At 44.4% G+C, this 26,998-nt stretch overlaps 1 protein-coding gene and 1 non-coding gene across 3 annotated transcripts; both read left to right on the top strand.

Annotated features, from left to right (window-relative positions):
- The first annotated feature begins 1,209 nt into the window (after positions 1-1,209).
- Ybx3 (Y-box binding protein 3) lies at positions 1,210-24,801 on the top strand. 2 transcript variants are annotated; one of them, XM_021165632.2, is made up of 10 exons: positions 1,210-1,649; positions 5,183-5,246; positions 6,201-6,234; positions 8,734-8,823; positions 10,216-10,338; positions 13,575-13,781; positions 19,350-19,441; positions 21,185-21,356; positions 21,843-21,941; positions 24,251-24,801. In XM_021165632.2, the coding sequence occupies exons 1-9, from the start codon at positions 1,412-1,414 to the stop codon at positions 21,906-21,908; spliced, it is 1,086 nt and encodes a 361-aa protein (XP_021021291.1). In that variant the 5' UTR covers positions 1,210-1,411; the 3' UTR covers positions 21,909-21,941; positions 24,251-24,801. The 2 variants fall into 2 exon arrangements, with proteins under 2 accessions (XP_021021291.1, XP_021021292.1); XM_021165633.2 differs by lacking the exon at positions 13,575-13,781 and having other exon boundaries at positions 1,212-1,649.
- Positions 9,285-9,418, top strand: LOC115031366. The gene has a single exon (XR_003837007.1). It is a non-coding gene; the product is annotated as a small nucleolar RNA SNORA70 (small nucleolar RNA).
- Positions 24,802-26,998: the final 2,197 nt, after the last annotated feature.

Raw genomic sequence — 26,998 nt, 5'->3', positions numbered from 1 at the left:
GTGGGAGAGGAGGGCAGAGATGTAGGAGGATCTTTCAGAGGTTAGTATGGCCTGCAGAACCGGGTTCAAAGACAGCCAGGGCTAACACAGAGACACCTGTCTTAAACATACATTTTTCGTTTGTTTTTGGTTTTACATTTATGGGGGTGGTGGGGCCGCATGCTATTCCCATGGCACATGTATGGAGGTCGGGACAACTTGAGGGAGTTGATTATCTTCTTCCATCTGGTAGGTCCAGGAAAGAAACTCAGGTGGTCAGACTTGGAGGCAAGCCTTTACCTGCTGAGGCATCTTGCAGGCCTTACTCTGAGTTGCTCAAGCTTTCCCCAGTTTAGAGCTAATTATAGCCAACTCGAGCAAAAGGTATCATGTGGATTTATTCCACTCTTTCAAAGTAGGTTATTAAATACATATTAGCAGCTTATTATCTGTTGCCTCTGACAGGTGTAAACCCTGCATTTGCAGTCATTCTGGAAGATCTAGATTTTAATTTTCTCACTTGTGGAGTCTCTAAACCAGGCGTTTTGATTTTTATAAGAGTAATTGTTTTGTTTTGTTGGGGGATAGGGGCGGTATTCCCAAGCACGCACATGGCTGTTTGGAGAGAATCTCTTGCAGCCTTCAAACTTCTTTTGCTCATGATGACCTTGAACTGACCCATGCGAGCACTGGATCCTCTAAGCTACATCTCCAACCCCTTGTCTGTTGTTTGTGTGTGTGTGTGTGTGTGTGTGTGTGTGTTACTACTTGGAAGGAGGGATAGTTGAAGGACAGCCTTAGTAGCCCAAGCTAGGCTACTCTCAATGCCATTTCAGCCTCAGCCTCTTGTGTACTAGTAATACTGGAGCGGGCTAACCACAGCTCCCAGGTTACTCTAGTTCCTAATCTCAGCGCCCAGAATACTTTCTGGTATCGGCTGGATGCGCAAATGTAAAAGAGGTTTTTTGTTTGTTTGTTTGTTTTTGTTTTAAGGCGCTGTGGGCCCACTCCACCTCTCAGGAAGCAGGCTCAGGTGAAAGACGTCTTGGGGAGGGCATGTCTCCTCTGCTCCGCAGCGACCTCGCCCGGGTGCCCGCATCCCCGGACCCGCCAGCTCCTGGAGCCTTGCCGAGTAGCGCCGGCGCCTTTAAATGCTAATAAGCAGCCACGGCGGCTTTCCCCACCCTCTCTTTCCCCGCCCCGCGTCCGCCTGCCCGCCCGCCGCCCGCGAGCACTTGCGCGGGGCCATCTTCGGGGCCGGGAGATCCAGCGAGACCGCGAGCGCGCGCGTCCCCAGCCCTCGAGCCGCCGCCCGCCGCCGCGCCGCGCGATCCGCACCGGCCTCCCCGAGAGCGAGCCGGCCGCCGCGACTGCCACCGCGTTAACCGCCGCCAACCGCCACCGAGGTGCCCGGAGAGAGCGGAGAGGCGGCATGAGCGAGGCGGGCGAGGCCACCACCGGCGGCACCACGCTCCCGCAGGCCGCGGCCGACGCGCCCGCCGCGGCGCCCCCGGACCCCGCGCCTAAGAGCCCGGCGGCCAGCGGCGCGCCCCAGGCCCCGGCGCCCGCCGCGCTGCTCGCGGGGAGCCCCGGCGGAGACGCAGCCCCCGGGCCCGCCCCGGCCTCATCAGCCCCCGCGGGCGGCGAGGACGCGGAGAAGAAAGTTCTCGGTGAGTCCCTAGCTGCAGCCCGGGAGAGACGGCGGGCGAGGATGGACGTGGATGCAGGGCGGGCTGGGACACGTGGGCCAGGTCTGGGGAGTCTTTGCTATGGGTCGTGAAAGCATCACGTTTCCTCGGTGGGGAGGAGGGGACACCGGGAAGGCACGGGAGGGGTGACTTGGGAAGATTTTATTGTGTGGTGTATTTTTTTTTTACCCCCTTGGCCTGGGAGGGTCAGGTGTCTGTCTCCGACGCCCTTCCCTCGTGGGCTTGGGACAGCCGCCATGCTCCTGCGGGCCACATGCCGGCACAGAGATGTTGCAACGCCCCGGGAAACTTGGGGCGGGCACTCTCCTCCCCTTACAGTGCCCACAGATGCAAAGAGCCTCCAGTACCTTCCTATTGCTGCACATTCCCCTCTCCCCCTCTCCCGCACCGTGGGAACACACGTGGTGTGACGGCTGAGAAAAACTTAGTCGGAAGTGGAGTAGGACGAGTGTCCAAAACACTTACGACTTGTTACTGGAGGGAAAGGGAAGGTGGGGACTGGAGATTTCGCGGGGGGGGGGGGGGGGGGCAGGGGTTTTACAGGGGGGGGGTGTTGGAACATTCTCATAGAAGCAGGGGGAGGGGAGTTAAGAGGGTTGTAGAGGCAGAGAAGGAGAGAGTAGAGTGGTGGCAGCTGGCCATGGGGGGAGCACCGGGGGGGGCGGGGGGCAGAGGTTTTACAACTGTGGCTGTTGTATTTTGTCGCACATTTGGGTGTCCTCATCTTCCTTAAGGAACGCCCGGTGTGAAGCCTTCCACAAGCTTGCCTAGCAGGTGGGTGGTGGATAAGCTCCCCGGAGGGTGTGTGCGTGCGCATGTGGTTTGCTATCCGAAACAGGAAAGTTAACAGATGGTGTAGGATGCTTCAGAAATGTTCACTGTTTCTGGGTGGGGCCGATTGGGCTCGCCTGCTCTCTGAGCTTCCTCCCCATTCTAGCAAGAAAGCTGAAGGAATAATTGTGGAAGAAATAGAACACCATTCGGTGTTCCCCACCCCTGACAATTCTCTAGTTCTTGTTTTCCCAAGGCTTTAAAAACTTGGTTCCTGCCAATTTTTTTTTCCCCACCCTCACTAAAAAGTTCCTTAAAGGTCTTGTGGGTGTTACATTGTGGCACTTTCTACCAGATGCTCCTTGGACCATTTCCACACAAAATGAAAGAACCTTGTGTTGCTAGCCGAAGCAGGTTCTTAATGATACCTTACTAAGGGCAGATGGAATCCTACAGGTTTTTACTTGATCCTTGCACTTTTGAGATAAGAAAAGTAGATAATATCTTTGGAGATTGGAGGAGGGGGGTAGGGCTATAAACGAAGGTTAATTTCTGTAATCCCCAGCAGTTTAGTTCTGTTTCTGCCAGATACCTGGTGATGAGTCTGATGTCTTTCATCCTGCCAACTCAAAAGTCCAGACTCTGAAAATGAAGGGCAAGCCTCCACCTGACACTTTGAGCACTGTTTGTCTTTGTTCGATGTGGTCTGCCATCTCCTGTGCCAGGCCGACACAGGGATATCCAAAATGTTCTGGACTCAGGACTGACTGAAATGGATATCTTGGACGCTCTCATTCTGGTCTTTGCAAAGGGGCCTTAACTTTGGTTTATACCGTGTAGTCCTTTAGGGAAAACAAGTTTATTCAAGTAAAAATAACTGGGTAGGCTTATTTTACCAACCAACACCTTCTTGTGTATTTGAATTTAGTATTAAAAGTGTGAATGAATTTGTCTGATTATAGATATTTGTACAGTTAGTATTTTTAAAAATAACTTTGAGAAGGAAAGAAACACCTTCAACCTTGTGAAAACAGACTTGAGAATCTTGCCTGTCTTCCCCCTTCTGCTGTTATCATTGACTTCCCCTCCTTTCTTTGCGTATCTGTTTTGGTTTTGCACTTTTATTTATTTATTGAGATTAGTCACATGAAGTAGCCCAAGCTGGCCTTGGCCGCAGCACTCACCTTGTAGCAGAGGATAACCTTTAACTTTTTGTCATCCTGCCTCTGTCTCCCAAGGGGCAGGATTACAGGTGTGCACCACCACATTGGGCTTAGTGTTTTTTTGTATCAGTTTCTTCCAGAGCCTCCATGTGTGTATCTTTATTTATTTGTGTATATCCAGAGTTTTTGAAAGAAACAAAATCCTCTCATGTAAATCCTGATGTAGAAGCCATACTGTTTATCCAAACCTGACTTCCCTGTGTTGACATCTGAAACATCAGTTTGTTTTTTTTCTCATTTGCTCTGCAGCTCACATTAGATTGGCTTTAAGGCTTAGGAGCTCCTCAAGGAAAGCTAAGAGGTTGGTGCAAGCCCATCCTTGCACCACTCAGAAAGAACCCCTGCATCTTCTCACTCAGAGGCAGTAGACCTGGCTTGTCCATTCCTTAGCTTTTCCCTTCTAACTGTAGTCCTGCCAGGTTTTCTATTTCACTGAGTGTTGATGACTGTCTCATGCATTTCCTTGGTTTAGGCCTATTTCCTGGAGATACTAAATTTGACATTCATCATTGATCCCAGCAGCCATGTTTGGAGTTTACAAAATTTAGATTCTTTTTCTTAATGAATTTTCAAGTGAGGTACTTTAGAGAAATTACCCATGACAGAGGATAGAAAATAGTAGTCTGTCAACTCTAGCAAATGCCAGGGTTTCCTTCTCAGCTGTTGAAGACAGCAGCAGGTTAACCCCTTGGTGTGAAAACGTCTGTTGTGTCCTGTACAGAACTGGGGTGAGACAGCATCAGTTCTGTTATTACTCTGGACTTCTGACCAGCCCTATTTGGCCACCTGATGACAGTTTCTTTATATCTTTGTAAGTTGATTACTAAGAAGGAGCTACTGTGTTGCTCATTAAAGTTTGCCTAATATTTTAAAGTACTAGAATTGATAAGATGAACCAGCTTACCTGTTCTTTCTCTGTGGCTCTTCCTTTGTACATTGGCAATGTCTGGGTGAATAACTGGAATGTGTTTATGTGTTTCTTTATTTCCCTAGTTGATGGTTTGCATTTGTTTTGAGGCGTACACCTGTTGCCTCTTGAATGAATGTGAAGTGCTCTACCAACTGAGCCAAGTCCCTGGTCCTGGGAACTTTCTGGAGCTTTTTTGTTTTAACCCATGCTGGCTTCAGACTCCAGATCTTTCTTTTACCTCCAAAGTGCTGGATTTATAGGCATATGCAGCTGCCTCTCTCTTGGAATTGAACCTTTACCAGCATGTTTTTCTCAACTACCTTTCTCAGTTCTAATTACTGCAGAATTGTCTAGGCACATGGCCATCCTTTGAGTTCTTGGTAAAAAGTCTGAACAAAAGAAAAGTTCAGGCTTGAAATAATCTTCTCTTAATCACATTTCCACTTTTTTTTAAATTTTTTTTTTAAATTAACCCATTAATGATTTACTCAAAGGTGTTTAGGCTTTGTGTAATGATACCAGGGCCTTAGTGATAGATTTAGCTCTTTGTAGGTCAGGTGCTAACATATCTGCTTAATCCCGACTTTTAGCCACCAAAGTCCTTGGCACTGTCAAATGGTTCAACGTCAGAAATGGATATGGATTTATAAACCGGTATGTGTCTGCATGTCTTGTACCTACTTTGTAGAAACAGCAGTTACAAATCCATTGTTCTACTTTACTAATGGGTTGTATTCATTTTGAGATTTCTAAGCATTGTAAATAGTTTTATAATAGTTTTATTTCTAAGCTTTTGGTCATTAAATATTAATATGCATTCCTAGAATATTCATATACTCTAGTATTTAGGACAGAGATTAGAACTACAGTCAGAAACGAACACGAGATAGTCTGTGTCCATAATTTCACAGATGGAGAAAAAAAGAACCTGGTTAAGCAACTTTCCTTAAGGTCACAAACTAGAGAGTAACTGAGCTGGGCTGTGAGCCCTGCTCTGGTCTGCTCCGAGTCCTGTGAGGAAAACAGTGTTTAAACCCTGGTGACTTTGTGACCATATTGGAATTCAGGTAACCACAGGCCACTTGGAGACATAGAGATGTATTTTATAGGGTGTTGATGTTTTTCTGTTTTCTTGCTTTTTAAAACCAATTCCTCCAGTTTCTTATCTGTCTGGGTTGTGTGGAGGTTAGGGTGGGGTGGTGGGAAGGCTGTTTTAAGTTTCAGTGTAAGGAGAGCCTAGTTCACAGCTGTGCCCTGTCCTTTTGACTGTCTTGCTTCGGCTGGGAGGAAAGTTTAGGGCTCTGATTACACAGCATGTGATTGAGAAAGGCATGAGAGCAAATGGGTGTCCCTGTGTGTGGGGAGTCCAATGCTTGGACATTGCAGTCTGCAGTGGGGAAGGGGCATCTGGGAGAGATGAGGGTTATGGGAACTGATTCTTGGCATCTGTTTTGAAAGGACAAACTTTAAAAGATGTTTTTTTTCTCTTTAGGCCTCGGTCTTTATTCATAGTGCCTTTGTTCTTTGAAGTGTCTCTGAATGCTGAGACCATTTAATTGTGATTTTCTTTTTCTTTTTCTTTTTTTCTTTTTCTCTGCCTCCCAACAGAAATGACACCAAAGAAGATGTGTTTGTACACCAGGTAAGAGGGATTCTAGCAGTATATATTGACTGTGTGAGTCCTGTAAATGACTGTAGTGTCTTGAACTCATTTTAGAATGAGAGCTAGTTCAACATTATTCAGAGTGGCAGATACATCTTCCTGTCCCACTATATAAACTGTTTTCACACATTTGGGTTGTTTTCAAGTTTGAATGAAGTCATTTTCAGTTAAATTACTTTCTGGTTTTTAAAGTCTGTGAGTCGTTAGCAAAGGGGAAAAAAAATCTGCTTCCATGTCAGCACTGGCCTAATGGTGTGGTTCTCCTTGGTGCTTGGCCAGACTCAGCCTGGCTTTTTGCCTGAGCTGGTGTTGACTAAAACTTCTTTGATTTGTGAACAGCACCCAGAGGATGATTAGATGTGTGTAGACCTCAGACATGAGAACGCTTCCATTTCTTAGACAATTTTCCCTCCTGTTGGTTGAGACTTATCTAGTACATGTCCAAGTCCAAGGACAGTTTCCTGTGTCTCAGTCCTCATGCGATCTTTATTATTGTCCTAGATTGTTTGCTTTATAAAGTAGGTTAAGAGAAGTCACACCTGTTCTTGATGTTCCTTTTGTATATTCGGTCTGAAAGAGAGGCCTGCCACTTTAAGAATCTTGCCAGATACCGTGGCATTGCCCATGGACTTGTACAGCTGCTGCGCTGCACGTGGTCCCTCGGGTTTGAGTGTGTGTGTGGTGGGCTGCAGTTTTGCAGTTGGAGATAGCCACATCTAAAAACATCACAAGCTGTATTTTCCATCCTTCCTAGATCTGCTCTGTGGGTTAGGTTTCTGTTGTAACTAGATGATTGGAGTGGCTTTGTTGAGATACGATGACTTAGAGTCCTAGCAGTGTGAAAAGGGAGTGTTGCTCTTCCCATGTGGAGGTTAATGACCTTTGGAAGAAGCGCCCTGTTCTGGTGAGGCTAGGAGAAAGGGCCTTCCATGCTGGTGGCTGTCCTCCTCGCCTGTGAGTTAATGACCCGATTTCAGCCCCATGAGGCTGTGTAGTGAGTCACTTCAGTGTGTTGAGGCCTGCCCAGTTTAACAGGAAAAAGGGAACGAGCCGGCAGGGAGGGGCTGTTTTTTTGGAATGGTTAAATGTTCATGCTGTGCGCGCATACATCCTGTCCTGAGCTGCCTCCTTGTGGAGTGGGTGAGGTCTCTGCCCTATTGGCTCACTTTTCCCTCCCTTCTCTCCCTCCTACTCAGAGTAGAGGAAGGCTGGATTACACATGTCTAATCGCTTTATAAAATAAGGTTGACCTAGTTCCATAGAAACTCCCCAGCCCTTTAACCGTTTGGAGATGCCAGCCAGGGAAATGGAAATTTGTTGAGGCTTCCTCTCCCTTTATTTGAAAAAGAGAAAGAGCCTTTTCTTACGCAGATGATCGAGATGCAGATGCCCTATGTAGAGTGGGTTCCCTAATGCTGGTGTGTGTGAGGTGTAAAATGCTGAAAATTCCCATAGTGTAAGGATACAAATGTTCTACTTGCTCTTAGCTTTGTGACCTCGCGTAAGTCGCCACCTCATGTTTCCTCTTCCATAAAGTGGAAGACCTTAAAGGTCAAATTACACTTTTGTGCCATCAGTCCTGAAATGAATCTGGTTTATTATGTTCCCAGTATATTGTTTATCTCGTTGATATCTCATTTTTATCACTATTTAATGTGTTCATTTAGTTTTGTGAGACAAGGTTTTACTTTGTGTACACTGGTCTTGAATGTTCAGTTGTCCAGGTTGGCCTCAAGATCATAATAATTCTCCTGCTTCATCACGTGCCGGTAATTCCAAACATGAGCCCCTAAGCCATCTTTCTGTATTTTTGAGAAAGAATCTAGTGTTAAACTCCTGATCCACCTTCCAAATGCTAGCATTGCAGGCACATATCACTATATCCAGCCACACTAATATTTTAATTACTTTTTATTTGTGTGTGTGTGTGTGGGGGGGTTATATGCAAATATGTGCAGTGCTGGTGGAGACCAGAAGAGGATATTAGATCCTCTGGAGTTATAGGCAGGTGTCTACATAATGTGTGTATGGGAGCCCAACTCAAGTCTTTCTTTGCAAGAGCAGTGTGTGTTCATAACACTCCAACATGCCACCCTCCATGTATAAGCTTCTGTAACCAAACCATGCCCATATTTATAAAAGGTCTCATGTAGGCATTTTTGCCCTCATGGAAGGAGCCAGAGAGAAAATCTCAGGAGCCTCTTGGCTTGATGTAACAGCCTGAGTCAATGTCTTGACTGAGTGACTGCATCTCTCTACTACCGACTGGGATACGATTGGGGTACAGTTTGAAGCGTCCCACAAGTCAGGAAAGACATGTACACTGTGGTGTAAGGGTGTTTAGAAATGCAGGTTAAAGGAAGAATGGGGGAATTTGTTTTTAAGCAAAATACAGATATTATCTGGCTAACATGAAATTGATGAACACATTTCAGTATTGGAATACACCTCCAATGGTATTTTCTGTTTCCTTGGCAGACTGCCATCAAGAAAAACAATCCACGCAAGTATCTGCGCAGTGTGGGGGATGGAGAAACTGTAGAGTTTGATGTAGTTGAAGGAGAAAAGGTGAGAAGCTTTGTAATGTGTGTTTGTGTACATAGTTTTATTGTATAATATGTGGCCTTTCAGCCTCTGAAATATTTAAATTTTTTGTGATAGGAGGGAGTGGAAGCAGAAATACTTTTACTGGATGCCATTATAAATATTCAATATGCTATATATTTTAGTTTCTTGTTTAATAAAGGAACTTTGGAATAAAACCTTCAAAATGTAAGACATTTTAGTTTGGACCTCACGCTGTCTTGGTCCAGACATGTAGCCCGATTAGTAGAGTGCTTGCTTCGCATTCATGAAGCCCCTGGTCCAGTCCCTAGCACCACATAAACTAGGCATGGTGCTATGTGATCCCTGCACTAGAAAGGCTGAAGAAGAAGGAAGAATGTTGCAAGTTTGAGGCCAGTCTATGCTACACAGTAACATTCTTTCTCAAAAGTATACCCTTGCACCTCAAGGACAAAAACCTTTGGCTGCAGCCAATTAAGCCGACCAGCTTTCTCTCATGGTGGATCCTGGTGTGCAATGGCTGCATACAGCAGCCTCCTGGGTAATGTATGCTGCCTATTTCTTGTATAGGTTGCTCTAAGGGGCCCAGGAGACAAAACTTTCCTTGTCTCTAATCTCATACTGTCCAGAATTTAGGCTCTAGACAGGTATGCAGGATGACTTTGGGAAGCACCAGGGCTTTGATAACTAGGATTCACCCTGGCCAGATCATGATGTACTTCTGCACCTAGCTGCATAGTAAAGAATATGTGATTAAAGTCGCAGACAGGCCAGGCTCACATTTCCCTGTCTCTAGAGTATCCTATATCAAAGAAGTAGGGCTTTTTTTTTTTTTTTTTTAAATCCAGATTTGTTGCAGGTGAATTTGGTGATGTGGTAGCTAGGGATATAGCTCTGTGTTAGAATACTGGCTCATAGCATGCTTGAATTCTCAGCTTCATCCCTTAACTCTTAGAGAAAAAGAAAAAGTCAATGTCAACAGTATTGCCTAAACAGGAAGGCCTAAAGTCTCCTATGTGGAGACTATTCCTATATCAAGGGCCTTTTCTTCCTTATTTCTGTCAAGCTAAGCAGTAACTCCGATGGTTAGAGCAGCCGGAGCTAACCACTCAGGATTCCAGTAGTACCTTGGGGTACCACAGGGTTTAGCATGTGCTAACGTTTCATAGTATTTGGTCTCTCTTCCATTGAAGTACCTTATATTCATTCATTCATGTTTGATGTATGAACTGCTTCTAACTTGACTGACCAGACAAGGGGGTGGGTGGGGTGTCTCAAGACAGAGGTCCAGGACCCTAACATCACAGTAGGGGTTCTTAACCCTGTGACTGACTGCTCCTGGAAGAAGGTTACTTGGTTTCTTTTAAATTTGGAGACTTTTGTTTTCTTCCTCAGGGTGCTGAAGCAGCAAATGTGACTGGCCCAGATGGAGTTCCTGTAGAAGGGAGTCGCTATGCTGCTGACCGGCGCCGGTACAGACGCGGCTACTATGGCAGGCGCCGTGGACCTCCCCGTAATGTATGTTCTCTGTGTCCCTAATCATTGATTGCAAATGTCTCCATTTTTAAAACTGAATGAACTTAGGAACAGATAAATACCGTATTTGAAAGTGCCATATTCTAGAGATATGGCACATGATCATTTTTTGGAAGGAAATTTTTAGTGCCCAGAGTTTATTCATAGCTACAGGTCCCATTGGAAACTTGCCATTCAGAAGTTGTGTCATTTAGGATAGAGTTGGCTGCAAGTAACAGACATTCACTTATCTCATAACCAGATTTAATGAAGGTGCCAAGTTGTCCAAAGGCTTTTTGTCTTCCTTTGGCCAGATCCTCATTTTGTGGTATTTACTGGCACCAGGATTGGGGTTCCCATCACAGCTATGCAGCCTGTTTCCTGCATTGATGCTGAGACAGCTGGCCTCTAAGAAAGTCTGCGTTTGTCTGGCAAGAAAGAGTGGGGCTATCTTAGGAATCATGGTGCATGCTTGCCTCAGATGTGTTGAGTGACAGCCGCGGTTAAGGGGCTACTTGGTGTAGGACAGCCTTTTGTTCTTAGTTCAAAGCAAAGTGGTGCGAAATTACAGATCTTTAGGTATCTGGATTAGTCTCTGTCCAGTTGAAGCATCTTTAGGTGAAGTGAATCTGGTTGGAACATTCTTAGATTGAGATTAAAGGAATATTCTCAAGGCAAACATAATGAACCCATTTGTGGTCATAAGGAGCTTGCTAGATTTTCATTAAGAAGGTGTGGTAATATAATGATACATATTTTTAACGTAGAATCTGGTGCCAGTGCCATAGGCTCAATAGTCAGGGATCTCTGAGCACAGTAGGGTAGGAAAGTTACCTGTGTCACAAAGAAAAACTCAGAAGAAAATCCCAAAAGAACAAAATGTCTTTAGATTAGCTAATTATGGTAGCTCCTTATTTATAATCATAGTACTTGGAAGGGTGAAGCAGGCAGATCTCTGAGTTCCAGGCCATCTAGAGCTACAAAAAAAAAAAAAAAAAAAATACACAGATGAAACGGACTTGGCACTATTTTGATACATACACATTTTCTGTGTGCTTCTGCTTTCAAACTGCCATCTGCTCCTGTCCTGCGTTGATTTTGTTGCATTCCATATATTTCATCTGTATATTCTTTTCTCTTACTATGTTTTATTAACAATTGATGAGGGCTGGGGAAAAGGCTCAGTCAGTACAGCCCCTGCCATACAATCATGAAGACCTGAGTCCAGCAGACACTGGGTAATCGCAAGTACTGGAACAGAGAGAGACAAGTAGATGCCGGTAGCTCATCCTGCTATCCTAGCTCCAGGTTCAATGAGAGACCCTGTCTCAACAATGCCTAGGGTCAACTTCTAGCCTCCCCATGTATGTACACACAGACAGGTACACACATGTATTCCACTTAATCTTTGAGGGGCAGGAGTTTGCTTTGACTCAGTTCATTCACATTCCAGATCTTAGCTATGTATGGTCAGTTTCATGTGTAGGTCAATTCAGAAGTAAAAGTGGTAGAAAATCTTCAGTAAACATTTTTCCTGAACATTTTTCCCTCCAAGAGCTGGAAAAGAAGTGAAGTTGATCTTTGTGGCAGTCTTCCACTGTACTAACTTGAGTATGGTCAGCAAGGGTGGAACCATTGTGATTGCTTCATAGAGGTCTATATGAAAGATGTAGGTGTATGAACTTAGAGATAATGTCTTCAGAAATTTATGTGGTGAATATTTTTTATGCAAAATATATCTTTACATAACTGTGAATCATTTATTCATACAGGTTTTATAAAGAGTAGAATGAGCTAGGCCTGGTGGCGCAGGTCTGTAATCCCAGCTACTCGGGAGGCTGAGGCAGGAGGATCGCAAGTGCAAGCCCTGTTTGGGCTACAGAGTGAGTTCAAGGCCAGCTTGAGTAACTTAGGAGACCCTGTCTCCAAATGAAAAGTAAAAGGGCTGGGCTCTGGCTCAGTGGCAGCGAGCCTACCTGACATGGATGGGCCCTTGAGCTAAGTCCAGTCCCTCAGAACAGTGTGTTATTGGTTTGCGAAGTTAGACCAAACCAGTTCTGTGGGGAGTTTAGTAGTTGGGCGTCTGGGTTTGGTGTGGAGGCTCTGAAGCTTAAGTAAACCCATCGTCTAAGAGACTGATCACTAGCTGACTAGTTTTCAATTCAGGTAAAAAAAAAATTACAGGTGTTTTCTTGCAAGACTTTGTCATTTCATATTCTTTAAAGAGAGATTTGAGTTAGTAAATTCTTTAGGGATGTTTGTTTAGTTTTTAAAATAAAAGGGAAAAATGAGTTCTGTATTTTAGAAATAGTATTCAGATGTCCTGCTATTAAAATATAATTAAACCTTATCTCTACATAGAAAGGAAGGATGCGATAGATCTTAGCCCTCGCTGTTTAATTTTGAACCTACCTTTAGGCTTAGATAGTGTTAAGGATCTCAAAATCATTAATGGTATGATATTGCTATTATACTAGAAGTTAAAATTAACTTTACTTAATTTAAAATAACACAATACTGATAACCCATTTCAATTGAAAGTCCTGTGCACATTGGGAGACAAGACTGGGGGTTGCACTGCGCCATTGCGTGCCTGCCTGTGATGCATGGTTTAGTAGAAGACAGTCTGATTCTTCTGTCTGCTTTGTGCTTGGTCTTTTGAGAGATTGCCTGCCATTCTGAACTAGAAGCTCCACCATATGCTGGTGAGAGATGAGCATCTTAGTGGAATTGTGGTAGTGCCTTGCCTTCGTAGCCTGGGAAGGCTTCCAGAGAGCCAGCTGCCCTAGGTCGCTTACAGCCTAGGTCAAATCAACTGGTGACATCATAAAATTTTCTTTATTTTGTTTGTTTTGTTTTTTTTTTTTTTCTTGATAGTTCTTGACTTTCCCCACTGAGTAAATTTGGGAGACACATTGAAAGGAGCCAAACAGTGTAACACTGCTGTTCTATCTAATTCAGTATTCTTAGATTTGGTAATAGATTGATTTGCTCTTGCTTTCCTGCTGCTCGGTATGATATCTGCATAGATCTATTTTAATCTCCATGTAGTTTATCCCAGTCAATCATTTGATTGTCTGGGCTATGTGCTTGTGTCTGCACAGTGTTGTGTCTTCACAATGAAAGGTCACTGCTCTGGGAGTTGGGGTTTCTCCTGGTGGTAGCTCATCCTAAGTGGTATTCTTTGGTTCTTGCCTCGCTGTAACTTCTTCTGAAACTATGTTTCTTTGCTTCGCTAGTACGCTGGGGAGGAGGAGGAGGAAGGGAGCGGCAGCAGTGAAGGATTTGAGCCCCCTGCTGCAGAAGGGCAGTTCTCTGGGGCCAGGAATCAGCTGCGCCGCCCCCAGTATCGCCCTCCATACCGGCAGCGGCGTTTCCCGCCTTACCACGTGGGACAGACCTTTGACCGTCGCTCACGGGTCTTTCCCCATCCCAACAGAATGCAGGTAAAATGCACCTGAGACTCCTCAGCAGTCCTCACCCTTCATCCTTCTCTGCCTCCTCCTCCTCCTCCTTCAACTCCAGCTATCGGAAGTAACACATTGCTTATTGCTTGCAGCTTCCTGTGCTACCAAAGCTGAGGCAAGGCCCACTCCGCCTGTTTAGAGCACTTGTAAAAACGTGTTTAGAAGTACATCATTAAAATAATAATAATAATAATAATAAAAGTACATCATGAGCCATGCCTACCATGGGACAATAGGTATCGAGTCTAGTTTGTAGATGTGTATGGAAAACAAGCCAGGCATGATGATGTAAGCTGAGCAGGAGGAGTCCGAGTTCAGGGCTAGATTCTGCTTCGTACTGAGACAAAAGAACTTCGACTCTTATTTCAAAAAGGGCCTAGATTTTAATCCTGTTGCTTTCACTTTTTGAGAAAATCAGGTTTTGGAGAGATGAAGTTTGTCTGTTAAGTGGAGGCATGGAGTGCCTTTACTAGAATGTGGTATTAAACATGAGGGTGGGGCACAATATGCAGTGGAAAATGTAACATTCCAAATCGGGTGAGAGAGCTGTTTTCTGGTACCCTAACAGAATGGAGATTTTTGAGTGTTGGAAATAAGTAGAGATTTTGAGAATTCGTTAATAAGCTTTACAACAGTGTTTCAATTCCCAGGGAGCTTGGGAAGCTGAGAGTGGGTCCTCATTTACCTCAGCTACAGCTCCTTCTTTAGTGTCCTTGGGCTCCACCACCCCTCACCCCCCCAAATGTTTGGACTGAACATTCTGTTCAATCTCTCTGCTTCTCCCCTCCCATTCCCATCATGCATGGCTGTTGTTTCTACACGGCTTCTTGTTTTTCCCTTCTAACTCTTCAACAGCTGCCCCTGACAAATGTGCTAAAAATAACAAGGAGTGTCAGATGTATGGAGACATGGGGTACACGAGGCAGAGTAGGCATCTTCAGGGCAGCGTCTGAGGCTTCTAGGAAAGGAAAGCAAGAACACGCAGCCGGGTTGCCGTTCTGTAGCAGCGGCTTCCAGGCTGTTCCTACTATTTGGCATATAAGGTACACTTCCTGAAACCGAGAGTATAGTTCACACTAAAGATAGGAGCAAAATGATTTCTTGGTGTCATAGAATGAGCATCATGTGACTTAATGCTGATCCCCCCCACCACCCCACCCCAGCAGCGTGCTTACTCTTGGCAACATATAAATAACTGCATGTGGTTGTTTGGAACACAGCCGACCATAGCTGTTCCATCTTGGAAACAGAACCCATGTTAGATGGCTGCAGCAACTTTTCCATTAGAATCTTTCAGGAGCACTACTGCACAATTGATAAACAGTTACTAAGTCTCCTGAAGCCAAATCAGAAACTTCTACATGTAACTAGGCATCTTCTAGGACATTGTGTTGTTGTAAACTATTTTTTTAAAAGTGAAGGTTAACCTCAAGTAGTTACAAACTATTAAGTTCAGATGGAAAAGGCTTTGACTCCTACTGCAGAGTGAAATTTTATGGACCAATGTGGGACAACATGGGAAATAATACCATGCAGCATTCAGACCAGTGGTTAATGCTGAAGAACATGGAGATATACATACATACATACATACATACATACATACATACATACCATCAGTAGCCAGTGGTCCCCATTCTTGAGAATGATGGTTATGTTTATTTGAAAGAGCCCCTAAGTTTCAGAGAGTAATTGATGAGAGAAGGAAGCAGCACTGTGGCTATTACCAGGGGCAGGTGTTTAAAATCAGTCCTAATTTTGTCTTTAGCCTATGAACTAAGCTATGCTGCTTCTATTTTTTTTTTGTTGTTTTTCTTACAGATAAAGAGATTTGAGGTTTTTTTGTTTTGTTTTTCGAGACAGGGTTTCTCTGTATAGCACTGGCTGTCCTGGAACTCAACTTTTTAGACCAGGCTGGCCTCGAACTCAGAAATCCTCCTGCCTCTGCCTCCCGAGTGCTGGGATTAAAGGCGTGCACCACCACGCCCGACCGATTTGAGTGTTTTTAACAATTAGCAACTTTGATGACTTTGGCAGTGGTTTTAAAAGCACTTGCCGTGCAAGCATTAGACCTGAGCTCATATCGCCAGGCACCAAGTGAAGCTGTGCATAGCAGTGTGCATATGTAGTGCTAGCTCCTTCCTACAGCAAGATTGTAGACAGACACAGGAGAAACTACAAAAGCTTGCAGGACAATTAGTCTGACCTCTACAGAAACCAACAACAAAAGGCCTTGTTTCAAACATGGAGGGATGCAAGGACCCACACCTCAGGTTGTCCTCTCTCCTCTCCAGGTGTACTGCTGTATTGATATATCCATACTACCAAACTGACACATACAAGACACATTATAAACCCAGGCAAGTTGTTCCACACCATTAATCCCAGCTTCTGAGTTTTAGGCCAGTCAGCATCGTCTTCAGAGTGAGGTCCAAGACAGCCAGGGCTACACACAAAAAAATCCTGTTGAAAAACCAAAAAGAAGGAAAGAATGAAAGAAAACCAAAACCAAAGAAACACACATCACATATTACCACATAAAGATTGCATCAATGACTTTTCTGCCTATCTTTGATGTGGTGTGGTGCTTGTGTGGTCAGGACGTTAAGCACAGACGTAATTTGGTCGGGATGGTGTGGGGTAGGGAGGGAATAGGGTGAGAATCTTGGAGGAGGCAACTCATTGCTGCAAAAGCTCAGTAAGGTCTTGCTGAAAATGTGATGAAGCCAGGATGGGAGTCCTATCCAAGAATAAGCATCATGAAGTTATCTACTCTTGATGACGAGGCTGTAGGGGACAATCAGAAATCAAGGAGATGGTGGTCAGGTTTGATAACATAGAGGACAGTGTTCAGTGAGGAAAAGTTTAAGTTTGCCAGTGTATGTGTAAAGGACTCAAATGATGCGGGGGTTTTTTTGTTTGTTTGGTTGGTTGGTTTTTTCTTTTTTTGTTTGTTTGGTTGGTTGGTTTTTTGTTTTGTTTGGTGCCTCTGGCCTCACTTTTGCCCCTTATTTAAATGAAGAGTGTAACTACCAGAGCTGTTAGATGAAGCAAATCAAGGGAGGCATATACACGGAACATGTTGGATTGCATGTGTATGTTCTGTGAGCATGTATGTACTTAAAGACCCCAACGCAGGGATACCCTAGCAGTGCTGAGCATGGTTCATCTTGAGTTATTTGTTTCTGGGTGCAACTCTTTGGTGGAAAGAAGCCCCTTTCTAGAAATACTTGTTTTCTGAAGTGGGTCAGAGAAAATACCAGTAAAAGCCTTGAGCATCCTGTGCCACCAAGGCAGGAAGTACTCTAAAGACTAAAGATTGTTGGAGACTTGTCAAGAGTCTATAAACCTACGTGTAGAGTTCCTATTAGCCAGTAATGAAAGCAACAGAGTATGGCTCACTGAATAAAATTGAAACCCAAGAGTCCATACAGGCAGAGATAAATACACAGATATACTAAACATTTGAGGAACAGAGCTTTTTCAGGCTAGAGGGCTCTTGGAAAGCACTAACTGGTGTATGTCAACAGTATTACACCACTTCACAGGTTCAGAAAAATAGATTATCACTCTACTTTGTGGCTTTCTTACCCAGGGACATGAAATAAATGTAAAGTATCCTAAATTTAGGTGCTCGGATCTGATAGCCAAGAATGATGAGAAAGATAAATAAACTCAATACAGGAGTCTAAGTAGGCCTTGTTGCTATAAGGGACATTGACACATAGTAAAATCATAATGCCAACTGAGGAGTGAGGGGTACTTCATTTGTGATTGTTATAAAATGAAGGCGATGGCTGTGGTTTCAAGAGGCATACCCGCCTTAATCAGTGATAGAATAGAGGCCAATGGGTTATTTTGCTTCATGTGTTGAAAACAGACAAGTTTGGATGTGTGAGTGTGATGCCCTCCCTCACTCAGGGTAAAAAAAGAAATGAATTATAAGGAAGCAAGTGGGCATACTGGTGGATGCTGGAAGTGCTCATGTTCTCTTTTTCTTGAAGAAGTGAAGCAAGGAGATGGGTTTTTTGTTGTTTTTGTTATTGTTTGTTTGTTTGTTGAGATTGATCTGTATCGTTTGTAGCCTAGATTGATCTTGGACTCATGGTTCTCTTCCTGCCTCAGTCTTTTGAGTGCTGGAGTTACTGGCTTGGGCCACCATGCCAGGCAGGGTAGGTTGTTGTTTTGTGAGTGAATGTATGTGTGTTTGTGTCACAGGGCCATGGCAGGTGTCTTCCTCTTATCTCTATTCTTGTTGTTGTTATTGTTATTTATTCTATTACTATTTTGTGTGTATGTTACAGTAGTGGGGTAGGGAGGCTTTTTGCCTGAACGTATGACTGTTGTATATACATGGTTCCTCATACCTTTGAAGATCAGAACAGGGCTTTAGATCTATTAGAACTATGGGTGCTGGAAATTGACCTCAGGTGCTCTGGAAGAACAACCAGTGCTCTTAACTTGAACCTTCTCTCTGGCCCCTCCATCTTACTTTTGAGACAGGATCTCTGATTGAAACTGGTTAGTCAGTGAGCACCAGGGATCTGCCCACCTCTGCCTCCCAATTTTGGGATTGCAGATGCATGCTTGGCTCTTTACATGAGTGGTAGGGATCCGAATTCAAGTCCTCCAACTTGCAAGGCAAGCACTTTGCTGACTGAGGATCTCTTCATCATGTGGGTCCCTGGTTACAAATTCAGGTCACCAGTCTTAGAGGCCTAGATCATATATCTGGCCTAGGAATTTTTAAGCTGGGGGGGTGGGGGTGGGCGTGGTAGCTACACATATGTATAATTCTAACCCTTGGTAGACGGAAATAGAAAGATCACACATTAGAGGGTAGCCACCGCTCCATTGTAATACTTTGTCTTAACGACTCCCCTTCCTCCAAAAACATACTTTTAAATGCTAAACTTAACCATAAGCGGATGAAAAAGCTTCAAGGAAGACCTATAGGTAAAGGTATGCTTAAGCTTTGTCAGGACTGGGTTGAAGCCAGTCCTTCCTTATCTCCTGCCAGGCCGACACCTCCCTCAACTGCTTCTAGCTATGGGTAACATGAACACTGAAACCTATGTCCCTTAGTGGGTCAGTGCATCTGAGTTGAAAGCAGTTGAACATGCCCAATTGCTCAGAGATACAATATTTCCTCTTAATATAAATATGTTATTTTGTCTGCTTTTTGGTGCTGGGAACTAGTTCTTCTCACATACTAGGTGAGAGCAGTGCCGGCTGAGCCCTAAAAATAAGGCTCAAGCCCTTCAGATAGCCTTTTCAGCATTGAAAGGGTCAGATTTTAATGTGTGAAAAGCTAGCCTGTGCTAAGGAAAGGGGAAAGGCTGTTGTGGTAGGAATGAGTTTTCATTTCTTTCCTGTCATTTGTAAAAATAGCCAGTGAGTAGCAGGCTCAGTTACTGGAGCTTCAGGCTGGTAACAAAGCTCTTGCCTCAGATTTGCTTTTTAAAGCCAGTCTCCTGCACAGGACTATGTGCTTTGACCCTTCGTGCCCTGTGGCCTGGCTCATTTCCAGCTGTCATTGCCCTTTAGGCTGGTGAGATTGGGGAGATGAAGGATGGAGTCCCCGAGGGAACACAGCTCCAGGTTCATCGGAATCCGACTTACCGCCCGAGGTTCCGCAGGTATGAAAGAGGGCACTGCGGGTCTGTTACATGGCCATGCTTGTTATTTGAAGATATGGTTGCTTTGGTCATGAGCCTGATCGTTTGTAGTGGGAGTAGCCCAGGGCTTCACACACATTGAGATATTCATTCTCTTTACAGCCAGAAAGAATGCTGTTCCCTCTTTAACTGTGGCTGGTCATGACCTGCAACTTGAAGTGGCATAAATAAATCTCTTTATTTTGTTTGTTTTGACACAGGATCTTAACTGTGTAGCCAAGTCTTGCTTCATATTTATTATGTACCCTTGGCTGGCCTCTAATTTGAACTCCTTTTTGCCTCAGCTCTCAGCCTCCCAAGTCTGGAATTTATAGGTGTTTGACACTATATCTGATTTAATGCCTAATTTTTACTAAACTAAACAAAATAAGCATTAATTGATGGGCACCTTATTGTGTCAAAAATGTAAGTTGAAGTACTAAACATTTTAAATCATCAAGGTAGTCTACTGGGGCTGTTGAAAGCTGGCTGTAGAACACATAGCCTATGAAGAATCCAAGTGTTTAGTAGCTCTGTGTCCTTTGGCATGTTTCTGGCCTCTGCTATGGCCATCAGGTCTGTACCTTGGACATTTTGAAAAGTCATCAAAGCTGGAGGCAGGGGCGGGTGAATCTCTGAATTTTGTGCCAGCCAGGGCTAAACAGTGAGACCTGTCTCAAAAAAACAAAACAACCAAGAAGGGGTGAAGTTGTTCTGTGGTGAGACATTTACATGAATAAATGGTCTCTGATGTTTACCACGATGCCCTCTGTACACCATGGGTGTCAGTACCACTGGCATAGGTCAGTGAAGAGTGGGGACATTTTAATGTGCTTTGTCTCTTGCTACTCCTCATTTGGGCTAGACTCCCCGAGACCCTTTGGGTGGTGGTTTTGTTAGGTTTCTTCCTTGTGTATGTGCCTCAGCATGTATGGGGGGGGGGTCAGAACACGCATCTCTCATGGGTTCCCAGGATGGAAACCATTCCTCCGGTCATGTGTTCAGGGTGCAGGTGCTCTTGCCCAAGAGCCATCACCCTGCGGAAGCTTCATAATAGAGGCTTTTGTCAGTACCATGTCACCTTCGAGGTGAGGGGAACAAATGGGACTTCTGGGATGTTGTGTCTTACATGTTGTCCCTCCCCTGTCTAAAACGCTGGTACCAGAGAACTATTCCTGCCTTCAGACTTCGGAACATTTGCATGTGTTTTATTAGTTAAACATACCAGCTGATTATCAATAAGGGTTTATTAAAGCAAAAACAAAACAGACTGGGAAAGAATTTGTGCTGCAGCCTTCCTTACATGGCTGCTTCCTGTTTGCAGTAATGGTTAATGACTCCTTCCTTGCTAACCAAGAATCTTGGTTTCTGCCAGATCGTCTTGTGTGCAGGCAACAGCCTGGGCCATGCTTCTTTCTCCATTTTCATTGGTGCCTATCACAGTGCCTGGTAGGACCCTATGTGTTTTACTGTATTGTTTGTTTACTACAAATTTGTAAGTAAGCAAAAGAGCAAAGGAATGGAGAAATACAGGTTTCACCCAAACATCATTCCATCTGCATTGCCTGTGCTGGTCTGGTCTGTGGGTAACTGAGCAAGTAATCATTTGACGCAATAGTAGACAAACCTCATGCCCTTCAGTACTCCTACCCACCCCACCCTTCAACCCACACATCCCACCTCCGACATGTAGCTCTCTTACGTAACTTCTGTTCCCTGCTCTAGGGGACCTGCTCGCCCACGACCTGCCCCTGCTATTGGAGAGGCTGAAGACAAAGAAAACCAGCAAGCGGCTAATGGTCCAAACCAGCCGTCTGCCCGCCGTGGATTCCGACGTCCCTACAACTATAGGCGCCGTTCCCGTCCCCTGAACGCTGTTTCACAAGATGGCAAAGAGGTAAAGCCAGCAGGCAGGAGGGATACACGCAGATCACCCTGAGGAGTTATGCCATCTTTTTTAAAGTCCTAAAGATGGTCTTTGTCCGTGTGAAACTGAACACTTAATCAAGCACAACAATGCTTACTTAGGCTTCATCTGTAGACAGTATTTTCTTCCTGTAACATGAGCTCAGCGTTTGACTTGAGCTTGTTAAGCAGTCTCTGGAGGAATTAGACTAGCAGGGATTGGGAGCTTAGTATGAAGGACAACAGAACTGCTGGTGAAGAAGGACAGAGTAACACAGCCGTGGCACGCTCTGGACTCTAGGAGGAAAGGTATTTATTGGGCAAGTAGAAGCCACTTAGTTTCAGACCCACACATAAAAGGCAAAACCCGCATTGTTATTTCTCTTCCTATGCAAGAAAATTAACTTTTGAGACCTTTTACCCTTAAATGCTAGCTACACAGTCCTCTGAAGGAGTTTGTGGCTTTGCTCTGTTTCAGACCAAGGCAGGTGAAGCACCAACTGAGAACCCCGCTCCAGCCACCGAACAGAGCAGTGCCGAGTGACCATGGCTCCCAGGCACCGTAACCACCAGCAGGGTGAGCCTTGTTCCTGTTCTCTCAGCAGCACACTGCGACTCCACTGTGCCCGAGGTGGTCTCTGTTGCACCTGGGAGGTTGGAGGCCCGGTGGGGGGAGGGGGAGCAGGAGCGGGGTATGGTTGGATGTTCAGTATATTGGAGATTGACCCTTATATAGGGTCAGTCCCTAAGTTGAGGTATAAATATGGAGACAGGTTTAATGGTTGCCACTTTTTGTGAGTCATTTCTTTTGAACATGGGATCTAGAGGTGGAGCTCAGAAGGCTTGGATAACAAGTAGCACATTTACTCACTGAGCCAACTCGCTGGCCCAGTTTTATCTATCTATTTAGATGATGCTTTTTAAAAAAAAAAAAAAACCTAGTGTATATGTGTTTGTCTGTGTGGGGATATGTGCATGTGAGTGCCAGTTCTCACTTAGTTCTGAAGAGTATCAGATCCTCGACAGCTGAAATAGGCTCTAAGGAACCACCTAGTGTTGGTACTGGAAACTAAAGCACGTCCTCTGCACAAGCAGCAAACACTCCTGCCCCACTGAGCTGGCTGTCCCAACCCAGTTCCTGCTTTTTATGCATGTGTTTGCTGGTGGTTTGTAGTGCGTATTGCTTTGTAACCCTGGCTGACTTGGTACTTCCCTTTGAACTTGAGGGAATCCTCTTTCAAGGTTCCCAAGTGCTTGGGTTGACAGAAGCCAGGCTTGTCAGTCGGCTTCTGTGTTTGTGGCGAGCAAAGGTTGTTGCTTTTTTTTCCCCCTCTTGTTCTTTCCCATGTTACTTGCCGAGACAAGGTCTCACTGAGCCCAGTGGCTAGACTGGCCAAGCTATCTTCCATGGGACACTAGGGTTGCCTCCAGCTTCCTGTGAGTGTTTGGAATCTTACTTGTCCTCATTTTTGTGTGGCAGGCATTTACTGATCCATTTCCACTGCAAGGTCATTTGGGAAAAGCAGTGCTGTTCTGTCACCTACCAGTCAGTGTAACTGATTTGTTTAAGACAATCTTTCAGTAGCCAGGAGTGGTTGCACACACCTTCCGGCACGTAGAAGGCAGAGGCAGTTGGATCTCTGTGAGTTCAAGGCTAGCCTAGTCTACATAACAAGTTTCAGGATAGCCAGAGCTACACAAAGAGGCTCTGTCACAAAGAACAGACAAAAAGACAGTCTATGTATTCCAGCTTGTCTGAACTCAGTGATCCATGTTGGTGCTAGGCTTGCAAGCATGCATCACCATACTAGACTCAGTTTGTTAATCTAAAACTTCCTGACCAGAGCCTGGTTTTAAATTCCAGGGAAGTGTTAACTGCAGCATAAATGTGAATGGTTTTTCTTTGCCCTATGCAGTTTGGTATGGGATGGAGGCCTCTGAAGCTCTGGCCTGCTTGGGGATTAGAGATTGAGCAGTGCATCTTCTGTAGCATTGACATGCCCACTATCAGGTGACTAATGCTGTCATATGAGTGCTTCACTCAACTGTGGTATTCAAATGGGGAATGGAGAAGAGCAGCTCCTTATCTGTCTTGCTAAAGATGTAAGTTTTACCTGTGTAGACTGAAGTTAGGCAAGGAGGTGCAGCTGCCAGAGGGTTAGGCTAACAGCTTTATTCATATGTGATTTTGATTTTGGGTTTTCTTTGGGTGGGCTCGGGGCAGACAGATGAGAGCTCATTCTATAGGCTCCAGGTGGCCAACTTGCTGTAGTCTTGAACTTGGGCCTGAGTGTTGGAATTCCAGGCCTGTGCTTGAGCACCTGGTTCATTCCCAGGATTTTGCCTATCACCCTCCTATACCCTTTTATGTATTTCTTTCTTGCTCCAGTTGTAAAACCTACTCTGTCCATGCCACTTATTGAAAGTGCAGTTTGGGGTTTATAATGAACCTTCCCGGGCAGTACTGTGGGTTGGAGTTGGCTGTTGGTGAGAGCACACTGCTGTGCTGGGTGTAGCAGCATTCCTTGTTTCTCTAGGCAGACTGGATAGTCCCCCTTCAGGACCTGTATTAACCCACTCAGCTGTGTGTAGGGTTAGGCTAATAGCCAGCAAGCCCCAACAGTCCTGTGTTTTACAGCTCTGCGTTACAGTGTTCATCATCATTCAAGGCCTTTTATATACTAAGTATATACTGACTCTTCTACTTTGTAGAAGTATTTCATTAAAAAGTAAGAATTTTCATCCCATTATGCCTATGTAAGACATATACCTAATTTTTAGAGCCTTGTAAATAATTTTGAATTGTATGGAAATAATTTTTGCCTGTTTGTCCTAACTTTGGGTCACTGTATATCACTCTTAAAATTTGATTTTAATTTCTTCCAGGTGACCTAAAGAATTAATGACCATTCAAAAACAAGGCAAAAAAGCACACCCACGACCTTACCAACACCAAAGAAACATCTAAGCAATAAAATGGAAGACTAACCAAGAATTGGACATTAGAATGTTTACTGCTATTCTCTACGAAACTAACAACTACAAAGGGAACGAGCCAGCAAGTGTCCATCAAGCTGTATCCCGGGAACCTGCACAGGCGCAGGAGAGCAGCCTCCCCAGTTTCAGCAACCTAGTGCTTTATATTTTTTTCCTGGTTTTTACTGTTTTGGTAATATGAATTAAAAGAAGAAATATTAATACCACATGGGGATTGCCCCAACCAAAGAAATCTGAAATATATAGTAAATGCTCTTTTTCCTTTGTTGTTCATTTTGGATGCTGGTGCTAAACTTCCAAGTGTCATGATTTAAGAAGAAATTTTATGCCCTTATTTATTCCTAGGATGAGGGGAGAACATTTTTGCTTTCTCACATAGCTCTCTCTGAAATGTGCAGTAACAAGTTCCTCAAAAATAAAATTTTTACCTTCAAAGGAAAGGCTGTGTAACTAGTGTGTATTTCCCTTTCCTCCTCTTCCTCCTTCCACCTCTTCCCGTGTGAATGTTGGTGTTCCACATGAGTGCACTTAGGGACCCAAAGAGGGTGTTGGAAAGTCACAGGCAGCTGCGAGCTGCCATGGGTATTGGGAATCAGCCGAGTCCTTTAGAAGAGCAGCCTGTGCTTTTTCACCATCTCCCCAGCCCTGTTAAATGCTGAGCCAGGCACAGATGAGTTAGTGTTTCATATGTTTTGTTGTGAGTTTGAGATCATAGGAACTGGGTGGGTATCTTTGAAATGTGCAACCCAGAGATAAACTTATTTCTGGTAGGCATGAGGTGTACAGGCTGAATTTCTAGGCTGGTTATTAGAGCAACAGCAGGATGGCTGTGAGGTGAAGTTTCAGATCTACTGTTGATTATTTGTGGGCTTCTGAAATGTTCTTAACTTTATCCCTGAGGATTTTGAGGCCAAACTGCTATGTCTCATGTACACACTTGTTCTCTGGCCATTCATGCAAAGCCATTCATGTGTCTGAACACTTGAACCATAATCCCTGCATGCCCATCGCCTTCACTAAAGTGGAGCAGTGCCTCAGCCCCTGTCCTGTCATACCTGAGATAGCCCTCAGACAAGTTAAACGCCCTGTAAGTAGTTCTGAGGCTGTATTTAGATTATTTCGGTGATAGAAACAAGGAAAGGTCCCCTCTGAATGTTTTCCATTTGGGGATATATCTAATTTTCATAAGGAAAGCTTTCCCTTTAAGTGCACTCCTTTTGATCATTACTTTGTCCAGTGCTTCAAATGGGGATTAACGTGAATCCAGGTAGGTCATAGTGCCAGTAAGAGAGAGGAGATAGAGGCAGCAACAGGGGCAGAGCTTGAACAGGTGCCAGCAAGGGAGAAAAATCAGCATGTTTTATGCAAACAAGGGTATAAAAAGATAAATGTCCAGCATGTCCACACAGCTGTGGTTTTGGTGGGAAAGTAGAATAGAAGTGTCTCTGATTCATGTTTCCCATGAGCTGAGTAATGGAGAGCACAGTCCAGTTCATGGCATTGAGGCATGGAGACTGATGGCAGGTTAAGAGGTGGTAGCCATAATGTGTCAAAAACACAGAGTTTCTACACAGTTCCCGGCATTGAACTCCACTGTTCACCTCAGAGTGTGTTCTCCAGTTCTCAGGATGGGAGTAGGATCCAGGGAACCATGTTCCACACATCCAAGGAGGTATAGTATGCTCCAAAACACGGGGGTGTGGAAGGAGTACATGTCTCCCTGCACATATATAGATTACAACTATCTGTAACTCCAGTCCCAAGGGATCTGACACACTAATCTAGCCTCTGTTCACATGGTATGCATATATATATATATATATATATATATATACATATATATATATATGCAGGCAAAATGCTTATATGCATGCCTTAATATTTTAAACAAGAATTCATAGAAAAAGTGACTCAAAAGGAAGAGGTGGATGTAGTAAATGTATATATGCCAGTCAGAGGATGAAGGAATTCCTCAGGAAATAAACTAATCTGAATAAATTTGTCAAAGAATTACTACTCAGCTTTTAAAAGACTGACACCAATCTAGGTGCCACTTCCTGAGTTTAAAAAAAAAAAAAATGCCCAGGTTTTGTTAAAAGAAAACTTATTAGGTGTGTGTGCACACACATGTAATTGAGAAGGCCAGAAGAGGGAGTTGGAGCCCCAGGAAAAGCATTTACAGGCAGGTGTGATCCTGTAACATATTCCTGTGTATCACTGTAAGTGAAGGTTTGTAGCAGCTACTTCTAATGTTGCTTGTACTTAGAAAAAATGTGTATTTAAGCCACGATACCACGGCGTCAGATCCTTTATGGCAAGCATCCGTGAGATGAGAAGTAATGTGTACTTACAATGACAAAGAAGGCCTGAAGACATTTTCTTGACATTGAAATTTCCTGGCCCTTTGTTCTCTGGCCGCACTCGCCTCTGCAGAGTCCTTTTCTGGTTAAGTTTCCTTTTGCTTTGCTGGTACCACGCACAACTTGCAATCATTTGTATCATTTCCAACAAGTAGCAACTAGTGAATGTCAGAGTATTAGTCCTGCAGGTTTTTTTTTTCTTTAGTTCTAACACTTTATGGATGTGACTATTCTCTCTCTCCCCCTTCCTTCCTTCCTTCCTTCCTTCCTTCCTTCC

The sequence above is a fragment of the Mus caroli genome, chromosome 6 (genome assembly GCF_900094665.2).
Source record: "Mus caroli chromosome 6, CAROLI_EIJ_v1.1, whole genome shotgun sequence".
Classification (NCBI taxonomy): domain Eukaryota; kingdom Metazoa; phylum Chordata; class Mammalia; order Rodentia; family Muridae; genus Mus; species Mus caroli.
Note: the sequence above shows the minus strand (reverse complement) of the source record. Positions and strands in the feature narration are given on the sequence as shown.